This window comes from Dasypus novemcinctus, chromosome 4 (genome assembly GCF_030445035.2).
Source record: "Dasypus novemcinctus isolate mDasNov1 chromosome 4, mDasNov1.1.hap2, whole genome shotgun sequence".
Classification (NCBI taxonomy): domain Eukaryota; kingdom Metazoa; phylum Chordata; class Mammalia; order Cingulata; family Dasypodidae; genus Dasypus; species Dasypus novemcinctus.
The window spans coordinates 57,934,389-57,961,693 of NC_080676.1; the positions used below are offsets into that span (position 1 = coordinate 57,934,389).

Genomic DNA, 27,305 nt, shown 5'->3' on the forward strand with positions numbered 1-27,305 from the left:
AACTTCCATCACTCCTCAGGGAAACTTGGTCCACAGCAACTGGACTAAGCACAGCCTACTTTACTTTGGCAGAGAAGCCCACAAGGTCACTCCTTGTAGAGTTCAGTGTCCCTATCCTGCTCAGGCAAACTCTTGCTTTCTTTCCTGGTGGCATAGGCAGCTTCACCTATGTCTATTCTCCTTCCAAACATACTGCTGCAGTAACTGCTTTCCATTTTGGTAGCTCTTCTCCTCTCCCGAAAGATCATAGGTGGTAATTTCAGCATCAATACTACAGCAACCCTGTACTTTTTTGTTCTCCCTCCTGGAAAAAACTGCACAAACATACACATACACAAAGAGAGATGGCCTTTGAGTGATATTTGGACTGGTTAAGTGACTACAATAATAATTCAGAGCTCAACAATAATACATTCCTTCATTCACTCAAGAATAACTATTGAGTGCATTTGAAGTGCCAAGCGCTGTGCTAGGCACATTGCCAAACTCAAGGGCACCCATGACAAAGCAGCCCAGACAGGGGAACTCCTGCCACACTGCCGGGCAGGCAGGCTTATAAAACACTACAAATCAATTAAGGCATCTCACCTACACTTGGTCGGCCAGAGATCAAAGATATTGGCTATTAGCTTCTAAAAGAATTCTAGATTTCACTGCTTTTAACACTCACCCACCAGAAGATTCTCAGAAGCTGAAAACTTTGGCGATCCAGCCTCCCACTTGGTGCAAAATCCTCAATAATCAATTACCTTTCTCCAAGCTTTCCTAGTAGCAGAGAGGGACCTGGCTCTACTGGTGGACAATGAGCTGAAATCTGCCTTCCAGCAACCTTCACCCCTTGGTCCTGAGTCTGCCTCTGCCCTTTACACAACACAGAACATGGCAGGCCTTCAGGTACCAAAATACAATTGACCTAAATTTGCTCCTCTTTTATGGGCTGTCTAAAATCCTAGGAGAAAGTGTGTGACCAAGTCAGCACCATATAGAGGTGCCCTATTCTCTCATTTCCTTAAAAAATGAAAGAATAAATAATATCACTACCAAAAACTCTTACTCACACAGGAAAACATAGCCACTTACAGATTAAGACTGCGATCTCTGATGGCAAATAATCCAAGTTCAGTTCCTGGCTTTACCAATTACAAACTATGTGGTCTGAGGTCAGTTACTTAACCTTTCTAGACTCCAGTTTCCTCCTAGGTTAAGTGGGCTTTTAACAGCAGTCAATTCCTAAGATTGTTTTGAGAGTTAAACGAGATGATGTATACAAACCCTGTAATACCCGATTTTTGCGAAGTATCGAACAAAAGGTAGCTATTGTCAAAGTACATTTTATTCTGTAGAAGTCTTCTGCATATGTTATTTTATTTAACACTTGCAACAACTTTCCATTTTGGTATTATTTAGGCTATTGTATGGATGAGGAAAGTGAGATTGCAGGGGTTGAAGTGACTTCAATATTGAAGTTGGGTCAGTTGTTTTGGACTCACAGGACTTACTTGAGGTAATGTATATTGCAAGTGGCTGAACATGGATGAGGGATTATAGCTGAGTCCCATCTCAGTGCTCTTTCCACTGTACCGTGTTATATCTCAGAGTAAATATAACTCTGACAAATAAATATTATTCTACATAGCACTTGGTCTCTGGGACAAAATCTACCTGGATGCTACAGTCTGTAAAATCTGATTAAAATACACGGTATGAAGAATATCTCAATTCATTTCCACGATTAGTGGAATTCAGCAAACATTACTGAGAAGGTGTAAACTGCTGTACTAAGGGTGATGAATGACTCTCACTGACTAACAAGTAGCCTGTGCAGCAGCGGTCAGCCCCCTCCAAGGGCTTCTCAGGTAGGTGTTTGCGGTTTTTAATTATTCCATTTATCTCAGGATAATATATTTGTGCTTGATAAGAATTTATAACCTCAATTTGTCTCCCACATCATAAATCACATAGGATGATACCCAGGGTTTAAAGTCCAGATTAATGATCTCTAAGGCTCCTCCCACTATGGGAGACTATAAAAAACAGCAAAACTTTAGGAATGGAGTTCTTCCAAGAAAATAGGTGTATTTAGCAATTCCCTTTCCACTTTTTCATATTTGAACAATTTTTAAAAATAAAATCCATTTCTTTCTTCAGGAATTTGGTCCTTTTCAAATGTCACTGTTTTAATAAGTCTTTACAATATGCTTATGCCATTGTTTATAATAATGGCATAAGCAGCCATAAAATATTTCTAAATGCTGAAACTAGACTTCATATTCATGGTTTGGTACACTCAAAATGGTACAAAGCAATAATAATGCTATAATAGTAACTCAAAATGGAAATTCATCAGATTGAATACAAAATAGTTTCTTTGTGTCTTGAATTCTGGCACTGGAAGAAAAGCCAGTCTCTATGATGAGACTGCGATGGAAAGGGCACATACAGCCATCCAGGGTCTTAGAAGCCAGTGAAAAGCTCTGTTTCTCCAGTATGTCAAACTCCTTGAAACCTGGGGATTTTTGTTTTCTTGCTTTCAGTTTACCACAAGTATTGCTCTTAGACTTCTCAGTCATAATTTGAATTGTTCGAAAATATTAAAGCTGTTGGGTCAGTTGTTTTGGACTCACAAAAAGAATATCAAGGAAAAGAATGAGTAGAGGGGACAGTTGAGAGTGAGAGAAAAAAGGGGAATGATTTAAGGAAATAGAGGGCACCTGGATCATCTGGAAGTCATCTTAATGGTGAAGAAAGAACTTGGGGGAGAATGGTGTTGGCCAAAACATTTCTCTGTGCCAGCTCCAGGAGCACCACTGGCTGGAGCAGCCTCTTTACTGCCCGAAGCAGGGTGAAGGGGAGGGTGGGCTGTGAAGTCTGGGGTAGTGGGGAAAGGGAGGTAGTGGGAGGTGTGGAATCACAGGACAGGAAGCTCATATGTTGGATGATAAGCATAAAAGAATCTGTAGACTTAAAATTTCCTAGTTATCCCCTAGGCTGTGGGAAAAAAAGGAAGAAAAGATACTTTTTGATAGCATTTTTAGTTTGGCACCAGCTCTTCTTGAGAGTGTTAACACAACTTTGGCACAAGCCTTTGAGCCTAAAGTGGTTAGCTCTTGGTCTAGAACAGCTCAATCACTCAGAGTGGCCCCCCAGCCCTGGGGGGCTCTGTAGCCAGCCTTCTTCTCCTAGGCACTCGGCAGGAAGCCAGGCTTGGCAGTTGCCACCACCCCTCAGTGTGAGCTCAGGCAACCGGGGCTCATTCTCACACTCGATGAAGTGAGGTGAAGTTGGGAGGGCAAAGGTTTTGCGAAGGACTCCTACTTTACATTCAAAAGGCAGATATAAATGTTTAGACCAAGGTTTTTCTGTTTGCCCTTGCCACTTACACAGAAAACGAAGGGCTGACTTTAATCATGTGGTTATTTTGACTTACTGGGAGCACAGACTTACTCTTTTGAGAAAGCAACGTGCCAGAAGTTCAGGATTTTCAGTGCATTTTTCTAATTCTTTTAGAAAAGTCCTAGGGAAATAAAAGCATGACGGTACTTCAATATTTACATGTATGGGGTTAATACTTTCTTAAAAAGTACAATCATGTAAGGTTTTAAGAGATGCCTAGAAAAATACTGTTGTCCAGCCTTTATTGCTATTGATTCATCCTCAACACTGACTTGGAAGAAAAAAAAAATGTTTCGTGGCATTACTATGATTACTCTGAAACCACCCACAATTGTTCTGTTAATTCTAAGCACTAATCATAAACAAACCGATATGCTAACGTTTCCTGCTACATGATAATAATGTTAATAAGAACTGCTGCTGCTATAGTAAGATCACTGTGAATTTACTATGTGCCAGGTACACACTAAACATTAAATTAAATATCTCATTTAATCCTCCACCCAACCTGGCAAGACAGTGTTGCATAAATGTGACACCCAAGGCTCAAAGAGGCTGAATAACTTCTCCAGGGAGACATAGGTACAAAGTAGCAGAAATGGGATTTTCATGTCAGTTTTATGTCTGAATAAGTCAGGAGATGGGGTTAGAAAACAGCTCTGGCTCAATTCACCAAGCAGTCTTTTCCTGCCATTAATTAGGTGTGTAGTATTGGGGTCATCAGAGTGAATAAATAAGCTGCATTTTCCTCATCTGAAAAATGAAAGTGTGGGAAGATGATTTCCAAAGTCCCCTCCTCTTCCTATTCTCTAGAACTCAACACTTAGGCAGCTCTGGGCTCAAAGGACAACTTGTTTGAGAAGTTAACATTTCTTAACACCCTATGTGGATATGTATCTTGGTCATTTTTGCATTCCCAATGGCAGAGACAGGTGCTCAATGAATGCTGAATCTATAAGTAAATCAGGGGTTAGAGTTGTCCTGGGTGGTGCTGCAGGGACAGTTACTGGACATTGTATGTCTCCCATGGCCCACTGGGTGGCCTGTCGGAGAGTGTGGGCTATGGTGTGGACCACTGACCATATGGTGCAGCAGTGCTCAGAGATGTATTCACCAAATGCAATGAATGTCTCATGATGATGGAAGAGGTTGTTGTTATGGCAGGAGGAGTGGGGTGAGGGGGATGGGGGGTATATGGGGACCTCATATTTTTTGACTGTAACATTAAAAAAAAAATTAAAAAAAATTAAAAAAAATAAAGGAAAATAAGAAACCAAATAAAACATAAAAATAAAATAAAATATCATCAAACTGAAAAAAAAAAAAGTACACACAAATGAACACGATGTCAAGGCCGGCCATCTAGCATGTGCTCTCTTGCTGACATTCCCTTCCTCCTCACAGATCCTGGGGAGCCTCCCCACTCCTTCCCTTATTGGAACCAGTGTCGATGTTCTTGGCTTGGTCGTGAGAAAGAATTCAAGGACAAGCCACAAATTAACTCGGGGGCAATGCAAGAGAACAGAAACACACCTTCAGGGATGAAGGCAGGCATTTTCAAGGGAGAAACATGAGAGTTCTGCCCTGGGGTTCCCTGTTTTATGGGGTTGGGGCTCCAGGGTCTGCACTGATTTGCATACTTGAGATAAAGTAGGGAAAATTTATTGGGTGATTTGATTCTCTTAGGGGGTTAGAGGCTGCTGCCCAGTGGTGACTGGCTTCTGGCTGCTGTCCACGAGCTCTGCAGAGCGTGTTGTCTGGTGGTGAGTGTTGTTCGGTGGTGATTGGCCTCTGGTCACAGTCCGTGAGCTGAGAGGTAACATAAGAGGGTGGGGGGTGGTGCTGGTGCTGGTGCCCCCTCCCTCTTTCCTGCCTTCTGATGACGACGCAGCTGTTGGGTGTGGGCGCTGCCCCTTCCCACCTTGCCTGTGTGACTCAGCAGCTGATGCTAGTCAGCAGGCTGTTGCCTCAGTTTCTCTTATTGGTGGATTATTAGGTCTTCTGCCCCTTCCTCCTTCCTTCTAACACCTCAGTCTACCCTAACCCAATCCATTGACTCTGGACCACTTGTGTAAGCCTGAAAATGTCTAAGCATGAAGATGGCGGAGTGAGAAGCTTCAGGCCTTTGTCCCCAGACAGAAGCTTTGAATAACTGGCAAGAACTGGCAGAAACATGTCTCTCAAAGCTCCAGGAAACAGTTATAGGCTTGCAGAAACAGGGCAAGCACCAAATCAAGAAAAAGGCAACTTAAAAGCAATCGGACCTCATGGTGACCTGACTGGCCCCTCCTTCATCCCTCAGCAGCTTGGCATAGAGCCTCCTGCACCCCGAGTGCAGGCCCTTCGTCCTGGTTCTGGAGGGAGCAGAGCAACCCTTGTGCAACCCGGGAGCATATTTGTCTGGCCCAGTCTCTCTGGTGGCAACCTGAAAGACCAAATCCAGACACTTGTTGCAATTTTGCTGTCCCACCACTTGACCTGTGTATACAAGGAGGCTCACAGAGTGCTTCTGAAGAATGCTGTGGTGGAGCAGTCAAGTAGTGGCTGCCAGAAGCAAGGGATTTCTGGCTGTAGGGCATACTATGCAGTGTGCAGGACTGTGAGGAATCTGTTTCCTTGGGAAGAGGGGACTGTGGTAACCATTTAAATGGGGAATTCCTAGGAACACAGGTGCATGCCAGAAGACAAGACACTGACAAAGAAATGATCAAGGAGGCAGCTATGCTATGTCTTGGAGCGATTCTCTAAACTCATTGTATGGATAAGCTCTCTAGGAAAACATTCATACAGGTCAGTCTGCAAAGACCTGGAAAAGTGTTTTCTTACCCCTTCCCCTTTTTTTTGTTGTTAGCTCCTGGCATTCAAGGAAAGCTCTGTCATAACACTAACTGGATACAAAATTAAGGAATAGATGACTCAGTCTAAATTCTAGAAATAACACATAAAAGTATTAAAATATCCAAGTTTCAATAAAAGATTACAAGCATACAAAGAAACTGGAAGTGATAGCCCAGGCAAAGGAGAAGATTGAATTATTAGAAGCCATTACTGAGATGGGAAGCAGATTTGGCTCAACTGATAGAGAATCTGCCTACCATATGGGAGGTCTAGGGTTCAAACCCAGGGCCTCCTCACCCATGTAGTGAGCTGACCCATGCGCAGTGCTGATGCACGCAAGGAGTGCTGTGCCACATAGGGCTGTCCCCTTTATAGGGGAGCCCCACGTGCAAGGAGTGTGCCCCGCATGGATAGCTGCCCTGCGTGACAAAAGCACAGCCTGCCCAGGAGTGGTGCTGCACACACAGAGAGCTGACGCAGCAAGATGACGCAACAAAAAGAGACATAGATTCCTGGTGCCACTGATAAGAATGCAAGTGGACACAGAAGAACACAAAGTGAATGGACACAGAGAGCAGACAATGGGGGGGGGGGGGGAGGAAGAGGAAAGAAAGAAATAAAAAATAAGTCTTAAAAAAAAAACATTACTGAGGAGGACCAGACCTGGGACATACCAGAAAATGACTTAAAGAATGGTCCTAAACATGTTCAAAGAGCTAAAGGAAAACATGGATGAGAACTAAAGGAAATCAGGTAAACAGTAGATGAACACAAAATATCAACAAAAAGATGAAAATTATGAAAAGGAAACAAACAGAGCTAAAGACCACAGTAACAGAAATTACAAATTCCCTAGAGGGGTTTGAGAGCAGTTTGGAGCTGGCAGAAGAAAGAATGAGTGAATCTGAAGATAAGGCCATTGAGATCATTCAGTCTAAAGAACAGAAAGAGGAAAGAATAAAGAAAAGTGAACAGAGCTTGAGGAACTTATAGGACACCATCAAGCATACCTATATACACATTATGGGAGTCCCAGAAGGAGAAGAAGTAAAGAAAGAAGGAGGCAGAAAGAACATTCAAAGAAATAATGGCTAAAACTTCCTAAATTTAATGAAAGACATGAATGTACACATCCAAGATGCTCAATGAACTCCAAACAAAATAAACCCAAAATAGACCCATACTGCAGAATATTTAAATAAAACTCTTGAATGCCAAAGATAAAGAAAAAATTCTGAAAGCCACAAGAGGGAAGCACCATGTCACATATAAGGGAACCTCAACAAGATTAATTTCTCATCAGAAACCATGGAGGCAAGAAGGCAGTAGGACGACATTTTTAAAGTACTGAAAACAAAAAGTTGTGACAAAGAATTCTATATCTGGTAAAAAAAATCTTTTGAAAATGAGAGCGAGATTAAGACATTTCCCAACAAACATTTCCAAAAAGTTGAGGATCTTAGTCATTACTAGACTGGCCCTACAAGAACTGCTAAAGGGAGTTCTACAGACTGAGAGAAAAGGATATGGGTAAATATAAATGTCAGTGCTATGGTATTTCTGATTTGTAACTACACTTATTTACTTCCTATAGGATCTAAAAGGCAAATGCATAAAATATACTGATAGATCAGTGCTTTTGGACTCATACTATAAAAACATGTAATTGTGACAAGAACTACATTAAGGTGGGGGGACAGAGGGGTATAGGAACATACTTGTGTATACTATTGATGTTTAGTTGGTATCAAAGCAAATGAGATTGTTAAAGATTTAGGATGTTAAATTTAAATCCTTTGGCAACTACAAAGAAAATATCAGAGAATATGCAAACTTATTGAGGCAGAAAATAGAGTAGAGGTTGCCAGGGTTTGAGACAGGAGGGATAGGGAATTAATGCATGACGGGAATAGAAATTCTGTTTGGGGGGATGGGAAAGTTTTAGTAATGAAAAGAGCTGAGGGTACTAGAACATTGTGAATGGGATTAAACACACTGAATGTTATGCTTGGGAGTGGCTGAGATGGGAAAGTGTATGTTGTATGTTCGCACAATTAAAAAAAAGAGACAGAGAGACAATGACAATTAAATGCCTATGTGATCCTGGACTGGATCTTACAATAGAAGAGAAAAGACTCAAAGGGACTTTGTTGGGGAAAGTGGATGTGGCTCAAGCAGTTGGACGCCCTATCACATGGGAGATCCCAGGTTTGGTTCCCGGTGCCTCTTAAAGAAGACAAGCTGACATGACGGGCAGGTGCAGTGAGCTAATGCAATGAAATGATGCAACAAAAAGACACACACACACAAAAAACAACACAACAAGCAGGGAGTAGAGGTGGCTCAGAGATTGGGTGCCTCCCTTCCATATAGGAGGTCCCAGGTTTGGTTCCTCGTGCCTCCTAAAAAGAAGACAAGTAGATGGAGTATAAGCAACAAGGGGGTACATGGAGAAATAAATAAATTAATCTTTTTTAAAAAGGGCATTGCTGGGACATTTGGTAAAAAATTGGAATAGAGACTGTAAGCTTTATATCAATGTTAAATTTCTTGAACTTGATATCTGCACTAAGAAGGTAGGTACATAAGTGAATATCTTTGGTCCTAGAAAGTGTACAAGGTTCAATGTACACTCAGGTGCTCAGAAAATGGAATGATAAATAGACAGACAGACTAATAGGCAGGGGATTGATAGATGGATGGATAGATATATAAAATAATATGGTGAATGTGGGAAAATGTTAAAATTGGTGGATATGGGTACCTGAGCGCAGGGGACTAGGGGTAAGCTGGAGTTTTCTGTGTGGGGTCTGTATTATTTTTGTAACTGTCCTGTAAATTTGAAAGCATTTTGAAACAAAAATTTAAAAACTACAATAACAAAAAGTCTAAGCACATTCATCTCCAAATTCTATCAAACTAATTTCCACCCTTCTCTTCCTCACTTTCCATTTTCCTTGAAAATTTGGATTACTATATACCTGTTGTGAAATTCGTAAAGTTCTCTAATATTCCCAAAGAGAAAGTCCTTGTTGTTCTGAAGAACATCTGGAATGAGATGCTTCAGCCAAATAAAATCCATTGGAGTGATATACCCCTGCAGAGGGAGGAAACAAGGTAGGTTTTCCAGATAAGAACATATGAGAGATGAAATGAACTGGCTACTCCAGGAACCAAAATTTAATGAAATAATTGGACAATACAGCACATGTGTTTCCTGAAATCCATTCTATCAAATACTTTCCTTTGATATAATTTTTCTCATGTGTCTGTCTTCAGAGGGAGATGATTGGGAGTGGATGTAACTCAAATGGTTGAGCACCTGCTCCCCATGTTTGAGGTCCTGGGTTTGATCCCACGTAACTCCTAACAAAACAAAACAAATGAACAAACAGAAAAACCAACTCGGGGCAACCCATTGTAGCTCAGTGGTTGTGTGCCAGCTTCCCACATACGAGCTCCTGGGTTCAATCCCCTGGCCCCAGTACCATACAAAAAATAAATAAATAAAAAGGAGATAGCTTAATGGCAATGATAATACAGTAGCATTTTTATAGAAGGAATAAAAATATCATAAGTTATATATCAAATGTGAAAGGGAAAAAACCCTACCCATCAATGTAGGACCCAATGTAGTTACTATTGTTTTATTATATTTCCTTAACGATTTTTTAAAAAGCTAGTTTTCTATGGTTATTATCACAGTACATTTATAATTTTGTACTCTGGTTTTACATATACATTTTAGAATCAGCTTGTGAATATTTACATACTCTATTTAAAAGTTTACCTTGTAAGATTTTTCTAATGTTGCTATATATTATTCAAAATAATTATTTATTACAGTTGAATGATATTTCATTCAGCATCTATATCATACTTTATTTAACCCTTCCCTTTATTCTTGGATATTTGGATTGCTTCTGATATTTTGTTGTAAAAAAATTCCATAATAAGTAACTGTGCATATTTTTTCCCCTTAAGATTATTCCCTGGGGAAAGTAGGGAAAACATACATTTTCAGTCTTAGGTAAAAAAAATGTTACTTAAAACAATAAGAAATAATCCCCCCATATTAAATTATCTGAAACACTTAATTTATAATATCTATTATTGGCAAGGACATAAAGAACCTAGTTGGGCATTGTTGGAATCAGTATGAATTGGTACAATAATTCGGAAGCTATTTGGCCACATGGACCAAAAGTCTTAAGAACGTCCCTACTCCTGTTGGAGAGACAAATGTGGCATCACAAGACCTGAAATCCTGCTGGGAATTCCAGTGACATTTGGCAACACTTTTGAGTCTCTTTGTGGGAAAAACGACACCACCACCAGTTTGAATATATTCTTAACCAGTCCCCCATCTACTTACATCAATTATGCTCTTAATTTCTTTGATGTAAATTTCTTCAGTCTCAAGTAAGTCACCAATAATGCACCTGAATCACAGCAGCAAGAAAGAGGACAGGAGAGAAAAAGAGAGTGTGCTCTTTTAGAATTCCTTTAGAATGATTTTCATCCATACTTTCCCTTCGTGTCTCACCAGTTACAGTTCAGTCAGTTCATTCTGCTCTATTGAACACCCAAGGCCAACATCTCACAAAAATACCCTCTGGGCACACTGGCATCAAGAAAAGCAAGGTTAACATGGGAGATCCACGGTTCAAACCCCGGGCCTCCTTGACCTGTGTGGAGCTGGACCATGTGCAGTGCTGATGCGCGCAAGGAGTGCCGTGCCATGCAGGGGTAACCCCTGCGCAGGGGAGCCCCACGTGCAAGGAGTGCGCCCCATAAGGAGAGCCGCCCAGCGTGAAAGAATGCGCAGCCTGCCTAAGGATGGCACCGCCCACACAGAGAGCTGACACAAGATGATGCAACAAAAAAGAAACACAGATTCCCGTGCCGCTGACAACAACAGAAATGGACAAAGAAGACGACGCAGCAAATAGACACAGAGAACAGACAACCGGGATGGGGGCAGAGGTGGGGGGAGGGAGGGAGAAATAAATAAATAAATAAATCTTAAAAAAAAAAAGAGAGAAAAAGCAAGGTTAGAGGACTCAAAATCTGTGCAATGAATGACCTTTCCTCCAGGTGGGCTGCATAGTGGGTGGGTGAAGGGTGTCGACTCTGGAGTCAGTAATACCTGGTTTGGATCCTTGGTCAGGAAAGTCTCCTGACCCCTACGTTGTACATGTAGATTATTAGATTTTCTCACCAACTTTTTATTGTTTCATTGCTCACATCAAGATTTTTGACCTACCTGGATGTATTTTGTTGTACATGGGGTTAGATAGATGCCTGTCATGCTCCCTTCCTCTGGCTTTGGATGTTTCAGTGTGACCACATTTCCTAAGCCAAAAGTGTGAACTCCCTCAGTTCCTCATGTGAGATGTAGGAGGAGAGCGTGATAGGCATAATTCTAAGAGAGCCCCCAAGATTTCTGACCTCTGATGTATACCCACCTTCTCTCAGGAGTTGACCAAACACTAATTTGAGTGCTGCTGTGAAGCGGATTCTGCAGGTGTAATTAAGGTCTCAAATCAGTTGACCTTAAGATAGATAGGTAAACCTGGTGGGACTGTGCTAGTCACATGAACTCTGTCTAGAGGGTAGAAGCAGAGAAGTCAGAGAGATTGGAAGCATGAGACAGATCCAAAAGAGGGTGATTCCCCTTTGCAGGCTGAAGAGATGGAGGGGATCATGTGGCAAGGAATGAGGGCACCTTCTAGGAGTCAAGGGCCTCTGCCTGGCAGCCAACTATGAAACAGGGACCTCAGTCCTACAACCACAAGGAAATGGATTCTGCCATAACTACTTGTGTTTGAAAGAGACCCCTGAAACTCACATGAAAATGTAGCCAGTGTACCCCCTGATGTTAGCCTTGTGGGATCTGGAGCAGAGAACACCATCATCCTATGCTCAGACTCCTGTCCCAGGGAAACTGTGAGCTAATAAATGGGTATTGTTTCAAGCTGCTAAGTATGTGGTAATTTGTTATACAGCAACAGAAAACTAATACACAGTGAGGTTGGACCCTACCCCTGTTCCCAGATTGTTTTCTTTCTCTCATCTGGCAGTGTGGCCATACTCATGTTTTTTTTTTGGGGGGGGGCTCTGAATGTTTACACCTTGCTCACATGTGGAGTATACATTTATGGGTTCCTATAAACAGCTGGTAGGCTATCCATTCAATGGCAGCCTTTCCCAGTAAAGGGTTTCCTTTTTCTTTCATAAAAATGGATATGTCAAGGGAAAAACCAACCAACAGAAAAGAAGTGTTCAAAGGACACAAAACAGGAAATTCACATATATATATGCAAGTGGCCATTAATCTTTAAAAAGGCTCAACTACACACATCACTCAACAAAAGCATATTAAAAGAAGAATAACAATTTCCATCTACTAGACTGGCAGAAATTCAAACCTTAAGGCAGACTGGTAGGTAAGAATGTGGAAAAACTCTCAGCAATATTGGTGGAACTATTAATTTATATAAGCCTTTGGAAACATAATTTAAAAATAACTCATCAAAATTAAAAGCAGGTACTCTTTGACTTGGTAATTTCACTTTTAGGAATGTTCATTGCTTGTAATAACAATAGAACTTCAGCAATAACCAGATATAAACTAGAAATTACTTAAATGTTCATCAATAAATTATGCTATTAAAATACCTTGCAGCTACTAAAAAGAATGAGGCTGAATGATACACCTTGATAAGATGAAGCCCAGGTATTTTAAGTGAAAAAAAGAAAAAGCAAGATGCAGAACAGTATGCATAGAATGATTATTTGTGTTTTAAAAGTGTGTATATATACATATATGTAAAATTGCATATGCTTAGAAAATATATAGAAAGAAATTTAGGACGCTGCCAACAGTGATTGCTTTTTTAATCTAAAAATAGGTATACATGACATTTTACTATGAATGATACTGAAAGTAATGACAAACCCCATTTGAGAGACATAAATTAACACAATTTACATATTTATAGCCCAATGATCGTTTTTTCTTAAAATGGCAATTTTCCTACATAGTTATAAGTGCATTATAAGACAAGACTCATAAAGGATACTTACTGAAAAGGATACAATTTTAAGAAGTATACAGGGTACCAAAAAGCTACTTAAGATCATATGTAGTTAACAGTGTCACTAAATAAGAGGTTCTTGTTCTTTTCATAAATTGTCCTGAAATGATGACAGTTGCTAAGTCAGAAGGAAATGAAGGTCTCAATACCAATCTTTTTCTATGAACCATAGCATCAAGTAGGAACACAGCAACAGTTAAGCATTCATAGAAAACCAGATGCCTCTTATGCCCTTATGAAGCATTGGGCTTAAGTAACTTGGCAAGTCTGCTGAAAGATGTATTGATTATTATATGAAGTCAGACAGCAGAAATAATTAGGTGGTAGGAAGAAATATGTCTTATTATTCAGCAGTTATGTAGGAGACTCTGAGTTTTTAGGAAAATATTCACCACTCAGAAGATATAAAAACCTCTTGTTAGGCCAAATCTGAATGTACTGTTTGGAAAATATTTGAGAGGTCCCAACCAATTCCTTCATTTCACCTGTTGGAGTACAAGAAATAAAGCTCAAATAATAGGAATTTCCCTAAATAATGGTTATCTACATTTCAGGCCAGATTTAAAAAAAAAAAAAGTTCTCACACCACTGGTAAGCCATTGTTTTTCCTTTCCTCTCCTTAGTTTTTCTTTCAAATAATTTTATACAGGGAAGCGCACTTGGCTCAATGGATTGGGCGTCCATCTACCACATGGGAGGTCCGCGGTTCAAACCCTGGGCCTCCTTGACCCGTGTGGAGCTGGCCCATGTGCAGTGCTGATGTGCGCCAGGAGTGCCGTGTCACGCAGGGGTGTCCCCCGTGGAGGGGAGCCCCATGCACAAGGAGTGTGCCCCTAAGGAGAGCCACCCAGTGCAAAAGAAAGTACAGCCTGCCCAAGAACGGTGCCGCACGCATGGAGAGCTGCGGTCACCCCTCGGGCTGAAGTGTGGTTTGCTGGCCTGGCGGGGGAGCAGCCGCGGCAGGCCAAGCCGCTGCCCCCATAATAGGGTGGCTGGTCGGACTCACCGCCACCCCTGAAGGAAGCTCGGCATGGGCGCAGAGTGCCCTCGGGTCTCCCCTTCTCGGCAGCCATGCTTCCGCGGCTGCTCCTCCTCCCGGATGGCACCACACGATGCCTGTGGGGCGGCACCCTTCTTCTTCTTTCTCCCTGCGCAGGCACAGGGCGGAAAATTCCAGTCTGCCCTTTTCACCCCCGCCCCCCAACAGCAGCAACAGCCAGGGTGGGCGGGAAACTCCAGTCTGCCCTCCACCCCAGCAACAGCAGCCACCAATCCCTAAACCCTGCCACTTCCCCCAGCAACAGCAGCCACCAATCCCTAAACCCTGCCACTTCCCCCAGCAACAGCAACAGCCAATCCCTAATCACCACCCCTCCCCCGTCCAGTACCGCCCACTGACCTTTCTCCAGCAACCAATCAGAACAGGGCGTGGCTTCGACCAATCAGCCTTCCCCAGCCCCTATAAAACTGTTGCCTCTCCCTCAATAAAGTTGGACTTGCGTGTTTACCTTGTCTCCGCGGTAGTTCTTCTGCCGTGCGCCCTCCAGTCCTGAGAGCCCCCGACAAGGGCCTGGCCTCCCTTGTCCCCAGTTCGTCGCCTGCTTCTCCGGGCGACCCTTCGTCGCCGGCTTCGCCGGGCGACCCCGTCAGCCGAACCGCGCAACCCCTGTGAGACCGACCCCTCGTCTGCTGCCGGACCGACCCCTCGTCCCAAGCGGGACCGATCCCTCGTCCCAAGCAGGACCGACCCCTCGTCCTGAGCTGGACCGACCCCTCGTCCACAGCCAGACCCCACCTCTACTGACCGAGCAAGCCGCCGCAGTTGGCGCCCAACGTGGGGCAAGGTAACTCCACCACAGCCTCACTCTATTACCTGGCGCCCCCCCCCTTCTCACCGTGGGGCTTCTCTCGTGCAACATTGCTGCTACCTGAGCCTTGGCTACCTCATACGATCCACGGCAGTCTGGGAGAATTGCTGGATGGCTTTCTCCTTCCATGTCGGGGGCTTATACGGACCCGCTATGATTAAGAGGAGCCTTGGATTTCTCGGGAGCGCACGCTTGCACGTCTGAAGTAACCCTACCACAGCCCTACGCCCTCCTCTCTTCTCACCCCTACCTTTTCGCTCTGCATTGCTGCTCCTGAACCTTGGTGACCTCATACGATCCACGGCGGTCTGAGAGAATCGCTGGATGGCTTTCTCCTTCCATGTCGGGGGCTTATACCGACCCGCTATGATTAAGAGGTGCCAATAAAACTCTCAGGAGCGCGTGCCTGAGCACCTCCACCCCTGCCTTCACCTCTGCCTCCTCCCCTCCGTGCTTGCTCCCCTTTGCCTTGCTCCACTGCTCGTCGTTCCGCCCTCCCCTCGTCGGGGCCTTCTCTTGGCCTGCGACCACCGTCAGAACCCCACCGGCTCTGACCCCTCGTCTCACCGCGCACCTAGGCTCCCATCGCCGCGCTCTCAAGATTGGGCCGCCCCATGTCAGCCCGCCCCATTAACATCGGCCTCTCTCGCACCCGTGGAGACTTTGGCTTTCTTGTTGTCCTCGCCTACGTCTCCACCACTCCCGACGCTGCCACCACCACCGTCGCTGGTGCCCTGACGCAACTTGTCCTCACAGCTGCGATCCTCCAGACCATCACACAGTCTGCCTCTACCGCTCTTCGCCGCCAAGAAGAGATCAACTACCTGTAACGCGCTGTCATTCTGGACTTTTAACAGCAGATGGACCTTATAGCCACCGAGATCAACGAGAATTGGACATTGGCCACCCTTGCTTGCAACGGCAAGATACCACCCCCCAAATTGTACATTTATATCCCCGTCATACTCACCTCCCTCTTCAGCCCCACTTCCCTCATTGCTTACTGCCTCTTGGGCCTTGGCTACTTGTTGCTGCTGCCATCCTGGCCCTTATTTGAAAAGAAGGGGGAAATGCGGTCACCCCTCGGGCTGAAGTGTGATTTGCTGGCCTGGCGGGGGAGCAGCCGTGGCAGGCCAAGCCGCTGCCCCCATAATAGGGTGGCTGGTCGGACTCACCGCCACCCCTGAAGGAAGCTCAGCATGGGCGCAGAGTGCCCTCGGGTCTCCCCTTCTCGGCAGCCATGCTTCCGCGGCCGCTCCTCCTCCCAGATGGTGCCACACGATGCCTTGTGGGGCGGCACCCTTCTTCTTCTTTCTCCCTGCGCAGGCGCAGGGCGGAAAATTCCAGTCTGCCCTTTTCCCTCCCCCCGACAGCAGCAACAGCCAGGCATGGGCGGAAAAATCCAGTCTGCCCTTTTCCCTCCCCCCGGCAGCAGCAACAGCCAGGCGTGGGCGGGAAACTCAAGTCTGCCCTCCACCCCAGCAACAGCAGCCACCAATCCCTAAACCCTGCCACTTCCCCCAGCAACAGCGACAGCCAGTCCCTAATCACCACCCCTCCCCTGTCCAGTACCTCCCACTGACCTTTCTCCGGCAACCAATCAGAACAGGGCGTGGCTTCGACCAATCAGCCTTCCCCAGCCCCTATAAAACTGTTGCCTCTCCCTCAATAAAGTTGGACTTGCGTGTTTACCTTGTCTCCGCGGTAGTTCTTCTGCCGTGCGCCCTCCAGTCCTGAGAGCCCCCGACAAGGGCCTGGCCTCCCTTGTCCCCAGTTCATCGCCTGCTTCTCCGGGCGACCCTTCGTCGCCGGCTTCGCCGGGCGACCCCATCAGCCGAACCGCGCAACCCCTGTGAGACCGACCCCTCGTCTGCTGCCGGACTGACCCCTCGTCCCAAGCGGGACCGATCCCTCGTCCCAAGCAGGACCGACCCCTCGTCCTGAGCTGGACCGACCCCTCGTCCGCAGCCAGACCCCACCTCTACCGACCGAGCAAGCCGCCGCAGAGAGCTGACACACAAGATGACACAACAAAAAGAAACACAGATTCCTGATGCCGCTGATTAGGATAGAAGTGGTCACAGAAGAACACACAGTGAATGGACACAGACAGCAGGCAACTGGCGGGGGGGGCGGCGGGAAGGGGAAAAAAATTTACATAGTAGGGGATAATTTATGACTCTAGCTGATGACTGCATGCTTTTTATTCCAAGACACATTATCTTATTCATTGAAAAGGCTCTCAAGAATTTACCATCAAAGTCATCAAGTATATATTAATATAATGCACAGGAAGAACAGAAAACATTGGGAGTACTCAAGTAATTTAAAAACCTTTAAACACAGGGAGCAATTTAGGTCCTGATGGGTATCTACTCATGAGAGGGAACACTGTAATTAGGACACCAAATGAATTTAAGATGTCAGAATATCCTGCATTACCATACACTCTGGCACTTTGTTTTACATTTTAAAATGGAATCCACTTTCCATTTTGATCATTAAAGGGGGAAGTGGAGGCATAACACTTTGCGTTAGTGTGGTACCTCTGTTATAATTTTTGAGAGAATATTATAATTCTACTATTAACCACAGTCCATAGTTTACATAAGGGTGGGTTTTCTTTTCCATATACTACCGTATTATTAACACCTTGCATTAGTGTGGTACACTCATGAAAGAACGTTTTAAAAATTGTATTATTACCACATGGTTCACAGTGTTGTATAGTCCTATGTATTATCTTTTTTAAAAAAAGATTTTATTTATTTATTTGTTTCCCCCTCTCCCTACCCCCATTATTTGCTCTTACTGTCTGTTTTCTGTGCCTGTTCCTTGTGTGCTCACCTTCTTTTTAGGAGGCACCAGAAACTGAATCCAGGACCTCCCATATGGGAGGGAGATACCCAGTCACTTGAGCCATCTCTGCTCACTGCTTGTTGAGTCTCTCATTGTGGTTCTTTGTTGCATCAGCTTGTTGCGTCAGCTCGCTGCAGTAGCCTGTCATGTCAGCTTGCTGTCTTGCTTGTCTTCTTTAGGAGGTACTGGGAACTGAAGCCAGGGCCTCTCGTGTGGTAGGCAGGTGCCCAACTGCACGAGCCATAGCTGCTTCCCCCTATTTATTATCTTTTAATTTTTATTCTAGTAACATACAAAAAGCCTAAAATTTTCCCCCAACCACATCCACATATATAATTCAGTGCTGTCAATTATACTCACAATACTGTGCTACCATCACCACTCTCCATTTCCAAAACTTTACAGTCAACCCAAATAGAAATTCTGTACAGCATTAGTTCCCCATTCCCCACCCCCAATCCAGCCCCTGGTAACATATATTCTAGATTCTAACTCTATGAATTTGTTTATTCTGATTATTTCATATCAATGAGATCATGCAATATTTGTCTTTTTATGTCTGGCTTATTTCACTCAACATAATGCCTTCAAGGTTCACCTATGCTGTCTTATGAGCAGAACTCCATTTCTTCTTACAGGTGAGTAATAGTCCCCTGTATGTATATACCACATTCTGTTTACCCATTCGTTAGTTGATGGACACTTAAGTTGCTTCCATGTTTTGGCAATTGTGAATATGCTATTATGAACATTGGTGTGCAGATAGAGGCAGAATGTATTTTAAGGGGATGTTTCCTCTCAGAAGTCCTATTTCAAGGTAGAATGAAAACAGAGCTTTGGATATCTGGCTCCATTCTACATGGCACTTCATGGTTGTTTCAGATGATACTTTTGTTTTAACAGCTAATTTTTATTGAATGCTTACATTGTGCCAGATGATACTTTAACCAAGGGGCAAGGATGGAAAGAATATATCCTTTAAAAAAATGTATACAGCCCTATCACACTGTCGAGTATCAAGGACAATGAGAATGTTCTGAAAGCTGCAAGAGCAAAGCAACATGTTTTCTGTAAGGGAGTACCTATAAGATTAAATGCTGTTTTCTCATAAGAAACCATGAAGTCAAGAAGGCAGTTTGACAAAATATTTAAAGTGCTGAAAGAAAAAAATTGCCAGTCAAGAGTTTTATATCCAACTAGACTGTCTTTCAAAAATGAGGGAATGATTAAGACATTGCCAGATAAACAAAATCCTAGAGACCTCATCAACACTAGACCTAATCTATTGGCAGTGATAAAGGGAGTTCTTTAGACTGAAAGGAAAGGAAACTAAAGAGTGGACTGGAGCAGCATAAAGAAATAAAGATATCCAGTAAAGGAAATCATATGGGTAATTATAAATGACTGTGATATTGTATTGTAATTTTTGGTATGTAGATCCACTCTTTACGTCTTAAAGGTCTAATATGCAAATGCATAAAAAGTAATGACAGGGAAGCCGATGTGGCTCAGGTGACTGAGCTCCTGCCTACCACAAGGGAGGTCCGTGTTTCAGTTCCTGGTGCCTCCTAAAGAAGACAGTGAGCTGATGCAATGGGCAGGCATAGCAAGCTAACACAAAAAGATGACACAATAAGAGACACAAAAAGAAAAACATAATGAGAGCTATAACAAAGCAGGGAGCAGGGGTTCCTGGTATCTCCTAAAGAAAGAAAACAGTAGTGACAAATCAATGGTTTTGGACATACAATGTATATAGATATAATTTACAACAAATACAACAAAAAGTTAGGAGGAATGGAGGGTGTATTAGTCAGCCAAAGGGGCACTGATGCAAAATAACAGAAATTAGTTGTTTTTTATAAAGGGTATTTATTTGGGGTAGAAGCTTACAGATACCAGGTCATAAAGCATAAGTTACTTCCCTCATCAAAGTCTATTTTCACATGTTGCAGCAAGATGGCTGCCGATGGCTGCCAGGGTTCAGGCTTCCTGGGTTCTTCCCTTCCTGGGGCTTGCTTCTCTCTGGGCTCAGGGTTCCTCTCTTTCCAGGGCTTGCTTCACTTTCTTCTGTGTGCTTACTTCCTGTGGCTCCAGCTTAAGACTTAAGCCTCAAACTCCAACATTAAAAACCCTCAACTCTGTCCTTTGCCCCACCAAGGTGTGGGGATTCAACACCTACTGACATGACCCAATTAAAGCCCTAATCATTATTTAATCATGCCCAGGTACAGACCAGTTCACAAACATAATCCAATATCTATTTTTGGAATTCATAACTACATCAAACTGCTAAACTCAACCCTCTGAATACCCAAAAGACACTACAATATTAAAAAAAAATCAGTAAAAATGCAAGTACTAAATCATATCACAATCAATTTAAAGAAATCTGGTTTGTCTTGGGGCAAAATCCCATCTGCTCTGAACTCTGAAACTCACAAAACAATTTATCTGCTTCCAAAACAAATGGATGAACCAAGTATAAAGATTTTCATTACAATAAGGAGAAATTGGCAGGGAAACATGAATTACAGTTTCTCTACAGTTCCCTAGACCTGCAGGGTATCCTCTTTTTTATTTCAAAGTCTGAGAGTCATTCTTAAGACAATGGTTTCTCCTCCTTGGTGCCTTATGGGAACCTACCTTTCCCATATGCCTGCCCAATGTCCATTTTCTTGGTTCCATCCCCATCAGGCATTTGGGTGTCCACCAAGCTCCAGAATTCACCCTTCAAGAGTGTTGGCATTATTGCAATACATTACACAATCTTTGCCTTAGAGTCTTAACCCCTCTAACACAATGAGGTGAAGGCAACATCCTCCCTAACCTTTGGCATACAGGCTCAACTTTCTCAGAGCAATGAGTTGATCACCTGACCTTCCCTAATCCATGGGAGACAGGTGCACCCCTCTCAGACCTATGGGGTGCTGACCTTAACTACCCAAATCCTTGCAGTACTCTCTGTACCCTGTGGTGGCAAAACTCTCCCTGAACATTGGGTGGGAACATCCACTCTCTTCAACTGCTGGGGCAAACTCACCATCTCTGTAAATATGGGTGGTGTTCCTCTCTTGGCCCAAGGTGATGTCTTACTTCCAGATCTCACCTTCTATGGTTTTCCTCTTAAAGCTCTTTCTCCTTCCATTGCTCCTTTCCACATCCCTTTTAGTCCAAGCTGACTGGTTTTGTTTATACAGCTCTCTCAAAAAACTTCTTGGTTTAGTATGCAAGAAGCAGGGGCCCAAGTCACAAAACAGTAAGACTTTCCACAAGTCTTTCCAAGATAACTGCATCTTCAATCCTGATTTACAAGTACCAAGTTTAGTTAAGTCCTCCAATGGGGCACTTTCATCTGGAACCTTGATTTCCAGAGACTTGGAATTTCCAGAATCAGTTTCTGTTTTCTTTGTGTCTGACATTTCAGTTCTCAGTGTATCTCTCTTGTCTAGCATTTTCGCTATAAGCTGCAAGCAGAAGCCAAGCCACATTCTCCAGGGTTACTTTGGAAATTTTTTCAGCTAAATTCCCAGTCTTGCCATTTTCAAATTCTGCCTTCCATAAAACACCAGGAGTTAATTCTGCTAAGTTCTCTGCAACTTTGAAACACTGATAGCCTTTCCTCCGTTTCCAATAATAATTTCATTGTTTACTTATAAGGCATCATACAAAGTCTCTTTAGTATCCATATTGTTATCATCAGTCTCTTCAAAGCGATCTAGACCTTTTCCATCAAGCATTTCACAATTCCTCCAAAATAATACCTCTTACCCATTTATAAAGCCATTCTATCATTTTGGTTATTGCAAAAGCACTTCCCCACTCCTCAGTACCAAATTCTGTATTAGTCGGCCAAATGGGTGCAGATGCAAAATACCAAAAATCAGCTGGTTTTTATAAAGGGTATTCATTTTGGGTAAAAGTTTACAGATACCAGGCCATAAAGCATAAGTTACTTCCCTCACCAAGTCTGTTTTCATGTGTTGGACCAAGATGGCTGCCAATGTCTGCCAGGGTTCAGCTTCCTGGGTTCCTCTCGGGTCTTGCTTCTCTGTGGGCTCAGAGTTCCTCTCCTCCCAGGACTTGCTTCTCCTTCTTCTGTGTGCTTACTTCCTGTGGCTCCAGCTTAAGACTAACATCTAACTCTAACATCAAAACTCCAACATTACAGATCCTTCAACTCTGTCCTTTGCTGTGTCTTTTATCTGAGTCCCCACCTACACGGCCCAACCAAAGCCCAAATCATAATTTAATCATGCCCAGGTACAGACCAGTCTACAAACATAATCCAACATCTATTTTTGGAATTTATAACTATATTAAACTGCTACAGAGGGGTAGAGCAACAGAATATACATATGCTATTGAAATTAACATCAAATCAGACATAATTGTTACAGAGTTAGGATGTTAAATTTAAGCCCCATTGTATCCACAAAGAAAATATCTGAAAAATGTATACAGAAGGAAAACAGAAGAGACTCAAAATGGTACAACACACACACACACACACACACAAATCAAATAAAAATGAAGTAGAAATTAATTGAAGATTTGAGGGACAAAAACCATATAAGACTTAGAGCAAATATGGCAATATAGAATATGGAATAGCAATATGGAAGAAGAAAATCTTGCATTATTAGTAGTGACTTTAAATGTAAATGGATTAAATTCTGTGGTCAAAAAGGCAGAGATTGGTAGAATGGACCAAAAAAAACCAAAAAACAAAAATCATGGCCCCCCCAAAAACCTATAATGAAATATGTTGAAAGAGAAAAGATGGAAAAAATTTGCCATGCAAATAGTAACCAGAAAAAGTAGATTTTAAGCCAAAAACTGTAATGAGGGATTAAAAAAAAAAGCCATGATATACTGATAAAAAAGTCTGTTGAACAAGAAGACAGAACAATTATAAATATATATGCATTTAATTGCAGAGCCCTAAAATATATGAAGCAAATATTGACAGATTTGAAGGGAGAAATAGACTGTTCCACATTAATAGTAGGAGACTTCAATATACCACTTTCAATAATGGAAAGAACATCTAAGCAGAAGATCAATAAGGAAATAGAAGAATTGAATGATACTATAAACCAACTAGCCCAACAGACATATGTAGACTACTTTATCCAACAGCAGCAGAAGACATATTCTTCTCTAGTGCACATTGGTCATTCTCCAGGAGAGACCATACATCAAGTCACCAAACAAGTTCTCAAAAAATTGACAAATATTGAAATCATATAATATATATTCTTTGATCACAATGGAATGAAGCTGGAAATCAACAGCAGAGAAACTAGAAAATTACAAATATGTGGAAATTCAACAACACACTACTAAGCAACAAATGGGTCAAAGAAGAAATCACAAAGGAAATTAGGAAATATCTTGAAGCAAATGGACAAAAAACACAACATGCCAAAATTTACAGTGTGCAGCAAAGGCAGTGGTTAGAGGGAAATATATGCTCTAAATACATACATTAAAAAAGAGAAAGAAACTCAAAAAAGAGACTTATGTTCATACCTGGAGGAATAGAAAAAGAAGAGCAAACTGACCCAAAAATAAACAGGAGAAAATAACAAAAATTGGAATGGATATAAATGAAATAGAGAATAAAAAAATAATGGAAAGAATCAATGAAACCAAAAGTTGGTTCTTTGAAAAGGTAAATGGAAAAGCTAATCATCAAATTTATATGGAAGGGTAAAGGGCCCTGTATTGGTTAGGAGTCTCCAGGAAAACAAAACCGACAGGATATATAGCATGAGGGTTATTATAGGAATTGGCTCATACTACTGTGGGATGGACAAGTCCAAGTCCTGTAGGGCAGACCTTTGATGAAAATTTTCATTAAATTCCCCAGGAGAAGCTGGCTGGTTGAAGAAGAGATGGAAATTCTTCCTTCTGATTGCTGAAATCATCACTTCTCCTTTTAAGCTTTTCAAATGATTGAATGAGACTTCTCCTACTTTTGAAGGCAATCTCCTTTGTTAATTGTAGATGTAATCAACCATAGATGCAATCAACTTACTGATGATTTAAATCCACAAAATATCATCATTGTAACAATCAGGCCAGTACTTGCTTGACAGAACAGCTGGAGACCATAACCTAGCCAAACTCACACATGAACTTAACCATCACAGTCCCCAAATACCCAAAGCCATTTTGAAAAGGAAGAATGAAGTTGGAGAACTCATGCAGCCCATTTTTAAAAATTATTTGAAAGCTACAGAAATCAAAACAGTATGGAAAATAACAACCCTTGATGAGGATGTGGAGAAGTAAACACTCATTCATTGTCGGTGAGAATGTAAAATGATGCAGCCTTTAAGGAAATGTTTGGAGCTTCTTCAGAAAGCTAAGTAAAGAATTATCATGTCACCCAGCTATCCCTCTTCTACATGTAGACCAAAAAAGAATTGAAAGCAGGTACTTAAACATATATTTGCACACTTGTGTTCATAGCAGGATTATTCACAACTGACAAAAGATGGAAGCAATCCAAGTGACCATAAACTGATGAATGGATTAACAAATTGTGGTAGATATATACAATGAAATATTATTTAGCTATAAAAAGGAATGAAGTTCTGATACATACTACAGCACAGAGAAGCTTAATGACATCAACCTGAGTGAAATAAACCAGACACAAAAAGGATAAATATCATATGCTCTCACTGATAAGAAATAATTGGAATAGGCAAATCTGTAGAGTCAGAAACTCGAATACAAGTTATCAGGGGCTGGGTGGGATTGCAGATAGGGAATTAATGGTTACTTGGTAACAGAGTTTGTATTTGCAGTGATGGGGAAGTTTAAGTAAATAAACATATTGTGAACATAATTGACACCACTGAATTATTTATTTGAATGTTAAAAGGGAAATTTTAGGTTGGTGGAGATATACAATGAGATTAAAGTTATTTTCATGACTGGGCTAAAACAACATCCATTCTGTAGTCCATCGGTCAAGAAGTCTCTTCGACTTTCAAGACTTGTAATTTAATTTTTTAAAAAAATTTCTTTATTTCTCTCCCCTTCCCCCACCCCCCTGTTGTCTGTTCTCTGTGTCTATTTGCTGCGTCTTCTTTGTCTGCTTCTGTTGTCATCAGTGGCACGGGGATCTGTGTTTCTTTTCGTTTCTTCATCTTGTTGTGTCAGCTCTCCGTGTGTGCGGCACCATTCCTGGGCAGGCTGCATTTTCTTTTGCTCTGGGAGGCTCTCCTTACAGGGCGCACTCCTGTCGTGGGGCTCCCCTATGCAGGGGACACCCCTACGTGGCAGGGCACTCCTTGTGCGCATCAGCGCTGCACATGGGCCAGCTCCACATGGATCAAGGTGGCCGGGGGTTTGAACTGTGGGCCTCCCATGTGGTAGACAGACGCCCTAACCACTGGGCCAAGTCCGCCGCCAAGACTTGTTATTTAAGAAATGCATTTTGTAAGGCTATTGCTGCCGTAGATAGTGATTCCTCTGATGGATCCAGGCAAAGTAAATTGAAAACCTTCTGAAAAGAATTCACTATTCTAGATGCCATTAAGAACACACAACATTAACTGATTATGTTCACTGTCTAATATGGGCGTGGCTTGTGGCGCCCCAAAACGATTACAGTAGTAACATCAAAGATCATTGATCATACATCACCATAACAGATAAAAGAATAATGAAAAAGTTTGAAATATTGGGAGAATTACCAAAATGTGTTTCAGAGACACGAAGTGAGCACATGCTGTTGGAAAAATGACACAGACAGACTTGCTCCAAGCAGGATTGCTACAAACCTTCCATTTGTGAAAAATGCAGTATTTGCGAAGTGCAATAAAAAGAGGTATGACTGTATAACTTAAAGACGATATAGTTTGTAGCAGTTTGATATAGTTATGAATTCCAAAAATAGAGACTGGATTATGTTTATAAACTGGTCTGTACCTGGGTGTGATTAAATTATGATTAGGGCTTTGACTGGGCCACATCAGTAGGCTGTTGAGTTCCCACCCCTTGATGGGTAGGAACTCACAGATAAAAGCCATGGCAAAGGACAGAGTTGGAGGGTCATTAATGCTGGAGTTTGATGCTGAAGTCTTAAGCTGGAGCCCAGGGAAGTACGCACACAGAGGAAAGAGAAGCAAGGCCCAGGAATCCTGAGCCTGGAGAGAAGCAAGCCCTGGGAAGAGAGGAACCCAGGAAGCCTGAACCCTGGCAGACTTCGGCAGCCATCTTTCCCCAACACATGAAAATAGACTTTGGTGGGGGAAGTAACTTATACTTTATGACCTGGTACTGTAAGCTCCTACCCCAAATAAATATACTTTATAAAAATCAACCAATTTCTGGTATTTTGCATCAGCACCCTTTGGCTGACTAATACACAGTTCAACTTCTGATTTTACAAATGGAAAAACAGGCCCAGAGATATAAAGAGACTTGTCCAGGTCCTGTGGTTTGGACCTGGTCGGAGTTCTTCCCACTCTGCCATGTTGAGTGTGGGGCTATATGGGAACTCTGTACCTTTTGCATGATTTTTTTCTGTAAACCTATAAGTGCTGTAAAAAATAAATATAAGACAAGCACATAAATTAATATGAAACTAGCATGGTGTTATAAAAAGACTGGGTTTAAGAATTAGAAACCGGGGTTCTAGTTCTATTTCTACTACTAACATTGGGTAGCCTTGAGCAAGTCGCTTCTTTTCTCAGCATCTCATTTCCTTAAATGTAAAAGAAAAGGGCTGAATCAGATCATCTTCACTATCCCTCCTGGCTCTAATAAATCATTCTCTAAATATTTGATCATTTCTTAAAAAAACAAAGAAGATGTGGTCTTTGATCTAATGGACCCTTGCTTTTTATTTCCACAAGAAATGAAGCAAAGGTCCCAAGACTTTCTATTCATTTGCAGCCCCAATGTGTAACTGGAATGTTAAATGGGGACAGCAGGAGATGGGGAAGCAACATGAGCCAGAGAGGTCCTAGAGGTGATATGTGAACTGTCCCCTGTGGGAGGGGCAGGGTTTGGGCAGAAGACAGGAGGACGTTGTAGGAAGAAGGAAACACCAGCAGGTTGGAGGCTAAACCTGGGCCTTGCAGGAACCAGGCCTCTGGAGCAGGGTTGAAGGGGAGTGTGAGAGGCAGGGGGGTGCCCGGGTTGAGGAGCCAGTCGTCATGCCAGGCCACCAGTGTGGACTCGGTGCAGGAGGCCAGTGGGCAGTTTAGGGAGATGCACCTGG

General features: G+C 42.6%; 1 protein-coding gene across 4 annotated transcripts in view; it reads right to left on the reverse strand.

Annotated features, from left to right (window-relative positions):
• The window catches only part of MCF2L2 (MCF.2 cell line derived transforming sequence-like 2), a 330,371-nt gene that overhangs the window by 39,665 nt on the left and 263,401 nt on the right, over window positions 1-27,305 (reverse strand). For all 4 annotated transcript variants that reach the window (XM_071214651.1, XM_058295404.2, XM_004464613.4 and 1 more), the window contains 3 exons: window positions 10,607-10,673; window positions 9,213-9,328; window positions 3,445-3,514 (listed from right to left, as the gene is read on the reverse strand). In XM_071214651.1, the coding sequence (XP_071070752.1) occupies window positions 3,445-3,514; window positions 9,213-9,328; window positions 10,607-10,673 (253 nt within the window). The remainder of the gene's footprint in view (window positions 1-3,444; window positions 3,515-9,212; window positions 9,329-10,606; window positions 10,674-27,305) is intronic.